Source organism: Puma concolor, chromosome A1 (genome assembly GCF_028749965.1).
Source record: "Puma concolor isolate L17-30 chromosome A1, mPumCon1.1.hap2, whole genome shotgun sequence".
Taxonomy (NCBI): Eukaryota; Metazoa; Chordata; class Mammalia; order Carnivora; family Felidae; genus Puma; species Puma concolor.
In genome coordinates, this window is record NC_141667.1 from 241691265 (window position 1) to 241701554 (window position 10290).

The following is a 10290-nucleotide window of genomic DNA, read 5'->3' on the forward strand; positions in this document are numbered from 1 at the left end:
CAAAAGTTGCTGTCTCTTTAAGGGTGGCCACCTAGCTATCACTCACCCTAGTGGCCAGTGCAGTTCCAGATTTCAAGCCCCACTGGTTTCATAAACTCACAGAACTCGGCTCCTCTGGTTTTTAATGTTATGGGGATTAGTTTTCCCCGTGTGAGGTCCCTGGTGTGAGGGCCCATTTCTCTGCTCTCTCCACGCAATGCAGCTCCCTCTCTCCTGCAGGCAGCCTCTCTCTGCCTTTTTGACCTTCCTAACCTTTCAGATGCAGCTTCTTCTCTATATTTAGTTGTGGAATTTCTTCCGCCTGTCTTCAGATTGCTCTCCAGTTTACTAACTTGGATGTAGACGTTATCTAGTTGTAAATATGGGACGGGGTGAGCTCTGGGTCCTCCTACTCCACCATCTTCCCAAACTCCTCCCAAAAAGGAAATTAAGAAAACAATTCCATTTATAACAGCACCTAAAAGAATAAAACACTCAGGAATAAATTTAACCAACAAGGTAAAAGACTTACAAACTTACTACAAAGCTGCAGTGATCGAAACAGTATGGTACTGGCATCAGGACAGACACAGAAAAATCCAAAAATGAACCCATACATCTACGACCTACTGATTTCTAAAAAAAAATTTTTTAATGTTTATTTATTTTTGAGAGAGACAGAGACACAGCTTGAGCGGGGGAGGGGCAGAGAGAGAGAGGGAGACAGAATCTGAAGCAGGCTCCAGGTTCTGAGCTGTCAGCACAGAGCCCAATGCGGGGCTCAAACCCACAGACGGTGAGATCATCACCTGAGCCAAAGTCGGACGCCCAACCAACTGAGCCACCCAGGCTCCCTGGCCTATTGATTTTTGATAAGGGTGTCAAGTCCAATATGGAAACAAATTGGGCTGAAACAACTGGATTTCCCCCCCAAAAAAGGAAGCTGGACCCTACCTCATACCATATACAAAAATTAACTCAAAATGAATCAGACCTGAATTTAAGAAATGAAACCATAAAATTTTTAGAAGAAAACATAGGGGTAAATCTTCAGGACCTTGGATTTGACAATGCATTCTTGAATTTAACTCCAAAAACAAAAACAAAAATAGGTGAGAGGAGTTCATCAAAATTAAAAACTTTTGTGCATCAAAGGACATTATCAACATAGTGAAAAGGCAACCTATAGAACTGAAGAAAATATTTACAAGTCGCATCTGAAAAAGGATTAATATCCACAATATGTAAACAATTCCTATAATTCAAAAATAAGACAAACAAAAAACTAAGAAACGAAACAGAAAAATAAGGCAAACAACCCACTTAAAAAGGGGAAAGGACTTGACCAAACATTTTTCTAAACAAGATATACAAATGGCCAATAAGCATATGAAAAGATGCTTATCACCATTAGTCCTTAGGGAAATGCAAATAAAACCCATGAGACACTATTTCACACCAGTTACTAGATGGGTATATTAAACGAAGCAAAAACATGTAAAACAAATGTGTGTGAGAATGGGGAGAAATTAGAACCTTCTAACATTAGTGGTAGGAATGTAAAATGTTACAGCTGCTGTGGAAAACAGTTGGCAATTCTTCAAAAAGTTAAACAGAATTACCTTATGGCCCGATAATTCCACTGCTGGGTATACACCCAAAAGAACTGAAAACAGGAATTCAAACAAGTATTCATTCAACCGTGTCCAGTAGTGTACTGTTCACAACAGCCAAAAAAATGGAAATAATCCAAGTGTCCTTCAACAGATAAATGGATAAACAAAATGTGGTATACACATACAATGAAACATTATGCAGTCTTAAAAGCGAAGGAAATTCTGACACATTCTATAAGATGGATGAACCCTGAAAATACTATGGTCGGTGAAATAAGCCAGAAACAGAAGGACAAATATTGCATGATTCCACTTACATTAAGTACCTGAATTAGCAGATTCACCGAGACAGAAGGTAGAATGGTGGATACCAGGGGTTCAGGGGAGGAGAATTATTGTTTAATAGGGACAGTTTCATCTGGAAAGATGAAAAAGTTCTAGAGATGGACAGTGGTGATGGCTGCGTATCTACCCAAATGTACTTAACGACTCTTCTGTCTCTATGCATTTGCCCTTAAAAACATTAAGATGGCAAATTTTAAGATACATAAATAGAGAAACATGTATGTGAAACTACAATAAACAAGACTTAAAAATTACCTATTGTCGTCTGCCCATTTTCTCATTTATAATAATTTTTCTTTTTAATGTTTTATGGCTATCAAATCTTTATCATACATTGGGGTGCTTGGGTGGGTCAGTTGGGTAAGGGTCTGACTCTTGATTTCAGCTCAGGTTATGATCTCACGGGTTCGTGAGTTTGAATACTGTTTGTGGTTTCAGCTGCCAGTGGAGAGCCTGCTTCAGGTCCTCTGTCTCCTTCTCTTTCTGCCCCTCCCCCGTTCATGCTCACTCTCTCAAAAATAAGTAAACATTAAAAAAAGTCTTTATCACATATATTCCAAATTTTTGCTCCTCCAGATTTCTGGTTTATCTTTTCTGCTCAATATCCAATCTCACTGAGAAGCAAGAATAGATGAAATAGTTTTCCACTTGACCTGCAGAGCACTATTCTATCTTACACTTAACACCTGCCTGATGTCATTCACACAACCACCGAGGCAATAAACTTTCCAAACCAAAGGCCAAGTGCTGGTCCCTCTCCTTTTACTCTTCAACAAACCTACGCTGCCTTTCAATCATTCTGCCACCTGTAGAAAGACCAACATCGGTCTTGGATTGGAAACTGGTAGAATTGAAAACTAAGAAATAATGGGAAAAAAGTGCAACTTAACTTTTAAAGATAAGCCTCATAATCTTAAAATAATAACTAAGTCTAAACTGATACAGTTTGATGGGTCAGTTACATAACAGGATGAAGGGACCGATGCTTGTGCCCCATTATTTTTATGTGTACATAGAAACAGTAGTATCTGCTACTCAATGTAGCTTTTAAACCCTTATTTACCTTCAAATGGGACAGAAAAAAATGTATATAAATAGAGGAAAAAGACAAAATCAGTATTAACAACTGGGGGATATGCACGAAGGTATATGTGAGGCTATATATAATTCTTACAACTTTTCTGATGACTAAAAAAAAAAACAGTAAAAAAAACTAGTAAACATTTACTTCTACATTGAACACAGTTATAAATTTAGTGCTAGCTGTCAATTAAGCTCAACCTGGTCAATGAGAGTAAGTGCATGAACAACCATTCTCAAGTATTAAGTAGCACATCTCAATTCTAGCTCCAGATTTCATTTGTTAATAACTGTTATTGATCTTTATTTCAGCAGTTTTGTTTCATTCATTCATTGAACAAATATTTATTGAAAGTCACTATATGTTAGGAACTTTGAGTCTTAGAGATACAACAGTATAGAAAACAGATTAAATCCATAAACTATATGTTCTTTTACAGAAATCCTGTAGATCCAAATATTGCCCAGGGCTTTGCCATATATTAAATTTCATGATAAATTTATCTTCAAAATGCCAGAAACAGTCTATTTTCTTGGTAGCCAAGTTTTCTTTTAGCTTACTCAGTGAGCCAAACCAAAAAGGCAGAAGACAGTCCTCCTATCCTCCAAAAGTGCATACATAAAGTCTCAAGGCCAATGGGTCCCAGTGTATTATAAGCATGAAATGTTAAAAAAAAAAAAAAAAAGTGCAACTGTAATTAAGCATTTCAATGGATTCCAAATGTGTTAATAATAGAAGTAAAAATATCTGGTCTGTTTTAGTGTTGCTTTAAAGTCGACAAGGAACACGTCATAAAAAATGTTACAATAATCAATAATATTAGGAATATGAAACTGAGAACAGCTCATGCATGTAAATTATTCTCAAATTAGTTTCCCATATTTCTAGCTTCAACTTCCTAAGTAATGGCTGCCTTGCTTGCTGGCAACAATATTATAGATTTTATTTTATTTTTTTTAATTTTTTTTTTTTCCAACGTTTATTTATTTTTGGGACAGAGAGAGACAGAGCATGAACGGGGGAGGGGCAGAGAGAGAGGGAGACACAGAATCGGAAACAGGCTCCAGGCTCTGAGCCATCAGCCCAGAGCCCGACGCGGGGCTCGAACTCACGGACCGCGAGATCGTGACCTGGCTGAAGTCGGACGCTTAACCGACTGCGCCACCCAGGCGCCCCTAGATTTTAAATAACCCAATCAATCAATCAAATATTCAATGTTAAACAATATATAGATATATGTCAGTTAAAATTAAAATTTTTTTAAGCACATGGAATATTAGTAATACTCTCAAATGTTTAGAAATTAAGCAATGTATTTACACATAAGTTATAGCTATTGGAAAATATTTTTACCTGAATGAAAACATAGTACAAACATAATTTATGAGTTGCACCTAAACTAAGATCAGAGGATAATTTATAGTACTAAAGGCATATGATTTGAAAAAAAACAAAGGCTGAAAAACAGTTAGCTATGTACCCACCTCAAGATGTTAGAGAGGAGCCTGGGTGGCTTAGTCGGTTAAGCATCTGACTCATGGTTTGGGCTCAGGTCATGATCTCAGTTTGTGGGTTCAGGCCCCACATTGGGCTCTGCACTGACAGCATGGAGCCTGCTTGGGATTCTCTCCCTCTCCCTCTCCCTCCGTCTCTCTCTCACTGCCCCTCCCCTGCTCACAGTCTCTTTCTCAAAATAAATAAGTAAACTTAAAAGAGAAAAATTATGTGATCACCTTGACAGATGCAGAAAAAAAATTTAATGAAATTCAACACCCATTCATAAAATTATTTAGTAACTAGAGATAGAAGGGAATTTCTTTAACCAACTGAGGGCACATACGCATAAATCAAATGTATTTCTGTATATGAGCAACAAACACAATGGAATTGTCAAAAAGACTACTATTGCATCAAAAATATCAAATAGGGGCGCCTGGGTGGCGCAGTCGGTTAAGCGTCCGGCTTCAGCCAGGTCACGATCTCGCAGTCCGTGAGTTCGAGCCCCGCGTCGGGCTCTGGGCTGATGGCTCAGAGCCTGGAGCCTGTTTCTGATTCTATGTCTCCCTCTCTCTGCCCCTCCCCTGTTCATGCTCTGTCTCTCTCTGTCCCAAAAATAAATAAACGTTGAAAAAAAAAATTAAAAAAAAAAAAATCAAATATACCTAAAAATACATTTAAAAAAATTTTTTTTAATGTTTATTTATTTTTGAGAGAGAGAGTGAGACAGAGCATGAGCAGGGGAGGGCCAGAGGGAGACACAGAATCTGAAGCAGGTTCCAGGCTCTGAGCTGTCAGCACAGAGCCCGATGTGGGGCTCAAACTCACGGACCACGAGATCATGACCTGAGCCGAAGTTGGATGCTTAACCGACTGAGCCAGCCAGGTACCCCTACCTAAAAATATATTTAATAGAAGATGTTTAAGACCTCAACACAGAAAACTATAAGACATGACTGAAAGAAATTAAACTGATCCTAAATTTACCCACAGATTCAATGCAAATTCCAATAAAAATCCCAAGTTTTTATGTAAGGAAATTGACAAGTCGATTCTAAAATCTATAAAGCATTGTTAGAGAAAAATAAGAAAGATCTGCTCAATGAAACATGACCCCCACGTTACACTATGCACAAAATCAATTCTAAGTGAAGTGTTAAACATAAAATCTGAAAGGGAAAACAAAAGAGCACCTAGAAAAAAAATTATAGAGAATATCTAGGGTAGAGAAAGATTTCTCAAACCAAACATAAAAAGCACTCAACATCACGACAAAGTTTCCTTACATTAACTATATAAACTGTTCATCAAAAGATAGCAGGGAAAGAGATCTGCTCACATCACCAACAAAAGGTATGAATCAAAATACGTTTCAACAAATCAATAAAGACAGACAACCCAGTAGAAAGACATTTCATAAAAGAGGATAACTAAATCTCCATTAAGTATATGAAAAGATGCTCAATGATTTCAACACTGATTACTAATGTAGGATCAGAAAAATACAAATTAAAAGTAGGAAATACCATCATGAACCCATCAGAACTGGCTAGAAATAAAAAGTCTGACCATATCAAGTGCTGACAGGATGCAAAACAAAAGGGAATCTCATAAACCATTAGTAATAGTGTAAACTGGTACAACCGCTTTCAAAAATAGTTTCCACTGAACGTTGAAGATACCTGTGTCCCTTAAGTCTGAACAATTCCATTTAGTGTTTATAACCAAGGGAAACATGTACACAATGTATCAGGAGACATGTTCATCACAGAAGCATTATTCGTAACAGCCAAAACCTGGAAACAACCCAAATGCCCCTTAACAGTAGGAGAAAAGATAGGCTGTAATATATACACGCACCCGAATAATGTGCAGCAATGAAAATGAAATAAAATACAGCTCCACACAACATGGATTAAATCTCACAAAGATATTGTTGAGGGAAAAACCCAGACACACAAAATAAATATTGTGAAATTCCATTTAAAGGAAAGAAAAAGGGGCACCTGGGTGGCTCAGCTGGTTCAGTGTCTGACTACTGATTTCGGCTCAGGTCATGATCTCACATTTGGTGAGTTCGAGCACCGCATTGGGCTCCACGTGCTGACAGTGCAGAACCTGCTTGGGATTCTCTCCCTCTCTCTCTCTCTCTCGCTCCCCCTCCAGCACACACTCTCTCTCAAAATAAATAAATAAACTAATAAATCAATAAATAAATGAAAAGAAAGTATGAAAAGAAAGAAAGAAGGAAAGAAAGAGAGAAAGAAAAAAACAGGTAAAAAGACACTCAAGTGTCAAGGAATGCATCCTTAGATGGAAAAATTACAAAGCAAAGCACGAAACCTATTATCATATAATAATTCAGGACAATGATTCTGGGTGAGGATGGGGGTACTACTGATCGAAAAGGGGATTCAAAAGAGGTTTTTAGGGATGGCAGTCTAATATTTCCTCATTTGGGTGGAGGTTACACAGGTGTTGGCTTTGTGATAATTCACTAAATTGTGTAACTAAAGTATTTACTTATACACTACAAAATCAAATCAAATGCCCATAAACTGGCACTAAAAAAATGCCAGTTTTTTATTATATAAAAATGACTCCTATTCAAAATTGAAGGTAAAACCCAAGATTTGTCAGATTCATTTAATTCTTCTGAAAACATACAAAAAATTAGTTAGCAATAAACTGAAAGAATATATAAATGCCAATATATAAATTTAGCATTGATGCTGTTCCTCCAAGCCAACCCTCATCATAATGACGGTCTTAGTCTATCTATCAGGATAGCACAGTCTGACCATAGACGACAAGATTATAAGAAGGCCAAACAAACTGCTACCAGGACCCTTTTGTTTTTCAACTGGCTGGCTCACTCAGCAGTACTTCTAAAGTAACTGCCACAGTCCTGTTCTGCTGAGTTAATACTTTTCATCTTACAAATCACTCACTTGCAAGAGCATCTAAAAACACAAGGCCCTGAAAACTAGAATTCTCACCCAATTGTACCCTTAATGTCTTAAACACTTAAGCTTCTTAGTTTCATCCACTTTTGACTAGAATATGAGACTTTGGGTATAGAGCCTACAATTCTTTGGGACCAGATATATTAAATACTGTATGAACTTAACTATATTGGAATTAAAATACATTAAAAAATATTCTACCAAATAGGTGAATCACCTTAATTCTAAAGCTTTTACTCTCTTAACCAAATATTTTTCTAAATATCTTTTTTTTAAAGGTTTATTTAATTGGTTTAAGGCGGGGGAAGGGGCAGAGAGACAGAGAGGGAGGGAGAGAGAGAATCCCGAGCTGGCTCTCCACTGTCAGTGCAAAGCCCTACACAGGGCTCAGGAAACAGGAGATGACAACCTGAACTGAAATCAAGAGTCGGATGCTTAACCAACTGAGCCACCCAGGTGCCCAGATTTTTCTAAATATCTTATATGTGCCAAGCACTTGTATTAAATGAAGGTGATACAAAAACAGTTTAAGATTGGCTCTATTCTCTTGAGGCATCTGGGTGGCTCAGTTGGTTAAGCATCCGACTTCAGCTCAGATCATAATCTTGTGGTTTGTGGGTTAGAGCCCTGCGTCAGGCGCTGTGCTGACAGCTCAGAGCCTGGAGCCTGCTTCAGAGTCTGTGTCTCCCTCTCTCTCTGCTCCTCCCCTGTTCACGCTCTCTCTCTCTCTCTCAAAATAAATGAACATTAAAAAAATTTTAAAAAGACTGGCTCTACTCTCATCAAGGCGCTTTTGTAATATATTTGGGAAAACTATACAAAACAAAGTTCCTACGTTTACTGTATTGCAACTAACAATAATATTAATGGCATTAGACTTCAATTATTTATCCTCAATAGCCAGAACTTTTCAGTGTAAGCAACCGTGTATGCTACAATTCATCTCTATATCCTCAGAACTTAACACTGCATCTAGCACAAAATATGTGATTTAAAAAAAAAAAAAGTTTGCTGAATGGACAAAAAAATTAACACAAAGTAGCACGTGACAAATAGAAAATAACAGACAATAAAAAGAACATACCGATCCGACTACGATACGGGACCTTTGGTCATCTCACACTTACCTACTGAGACAAATTAGTTACTAGTTTCCTTATTGTCCATCCTTCCACCCTCTCTCCTTCACCCCAGCCTGCAGTCCATGATTCGTTCACTCATTCAATAATGTGATATACACAAAGCACTTACTGCACGACAGGCAGTGGATTGAGTACCACTGATACAAAAAGTAATAATAACCATATTTCCTGTATTAAAGGAGCCTAAACCTAGCAGGAGAGGCAGACATATATAAAGATTAGTGCTTTAAGTGCTAAAACAGAGGTCTTAACAAAGTGTTACAAGGGCATAAATGAATTAGCACCTCACTCTGCAGGGACCAGGGTCAAAAAAGGATTTCACAGACAAACTGACTCCGGGAGAGAGAGTAAGACCTGAGAGACTGAGGAGAAAGAGAACAGTAAGCGCCAAGTGTGATGAAGAATTTCACGTATTACTGTGTGGCTACAATCACATAATATGCAAGAAGAGAGGAAAGATAATGGTCAGGCTTTGGAGACCTTTAAATGCCACCTCCTGGACGCGATTCTGAGCACGAGAAGATCTGAACGATCTGAAAGCAGAAAATCGATCACGGCCTTGGAAAACACTGAGACGATGGCGTGGACGACGGACTATGAGAAGCGGCACGATTTCAGCGTCACTCCTTTCCAGCACTGAGCAGTGGCCCCAATCAGTTATCTAAACACTGATGACCGTGACAAATCCTTCACCAACGGTCGGCCCCCTTGATACTCACACACCGCACCCTACACTGCTTCCTCTCTTCTGGCCACACAACCCTTTCAAACTTCTTGAAACGTACCCTCACCGCCACAGACAGCCCAAGAGTCCGTCCAGGGTTGTCAGCGCAGGGCTCCCAACGTGCGCGCGCTTGCGTCGGCTCTGGATGTCACGTTCCTTTCCCCCGCCTACGTCGTGTGTCTGCACAAGCTTTTCCACCTTGTGAATTCGGGGAGGGCTTCGCGTTTCCGCGCGGCAACCCTCTAGAGAACTCCCATCGCTCCCCGCTTCTGCACTTCAAGCCCTGCACGCCCAGCCTCGCCTCCCCCGGCGCCCACGTACCCCCTCCGTCTTCATGTCCAGTATCTTTTCCACCTCGAACACATCCTCCCCGTCCTCCTCGCTGTCTCCAACGGCCTCCGCTCCTTTCGTGGCTGCGTCCTTCTCTTGGCCCACTGCTCCAACACCTTCTCCTTCGACTTCAGGAGACTCACCATTGCTGTCGGCACCTGAAACAGCTGCGGTCACGCTCGCTTCCTCCGCAACCGCCGCAGCCGCCGCCGCCGCCATAATAGGAGCCTAGCAAACCGCCGAAGACGAGCGGCTGCGACACACACCCTGGCGGTTCCTCGCGCTCCGCACTCGGCTGTAATCCACACGGGCAGCGTGACGCGACTGAGAGGGAAACCCGCCAATGGCGGGCTCGGGACCCTGGAGCGACACGCGCTTAAGCCAATCAGATGGAGGCGGGCGCGCCGGGGCCCCGCGGAGCCTACGGGAAGCGGGTGGGCGGGCGGAGGGGCGCTCCGGCGGAAGGGCGGGGCGGCTCGGGCCGTGAGAGACGAGCGCGCTGGGCACCTCCGGCGCAGGCGAGGGGTACCGGAGGGCTGTTTGGGAACCCCTGACGCGAGGGGTGGGAACGACTCGGGGGAGGGGCTTGTCAGGGCGCGTGAGGAGAAAG

At 40.6% G+C, this 10290-nt stretch overlaps 1 protein-coding gene across 1 annotated transcript in view; it reads right to left on the minus strand.

The window, feature by feature from the left end:
* The window catches only part of MPHOSPH8 (M-phase phosphoprotein 8), a 57289-nt gene extending 47299 nt beyond the window's left edge, over positions 1-9990 (minus strand). The window contains exon 1 of the mRNA XM_025924157.2: positions 9672-9990. Within this exon, the coding sequence (XP_025779942.1) occupies positions 9672-9899 (228 nt within the window). The 5' untranslated portion in view covers positions 9900-9990. The remainder of the gene's footprint in view (positions 1-9671) is intronic.
* Positions 9991-10290: the final 300 nt, after the last annotated feature.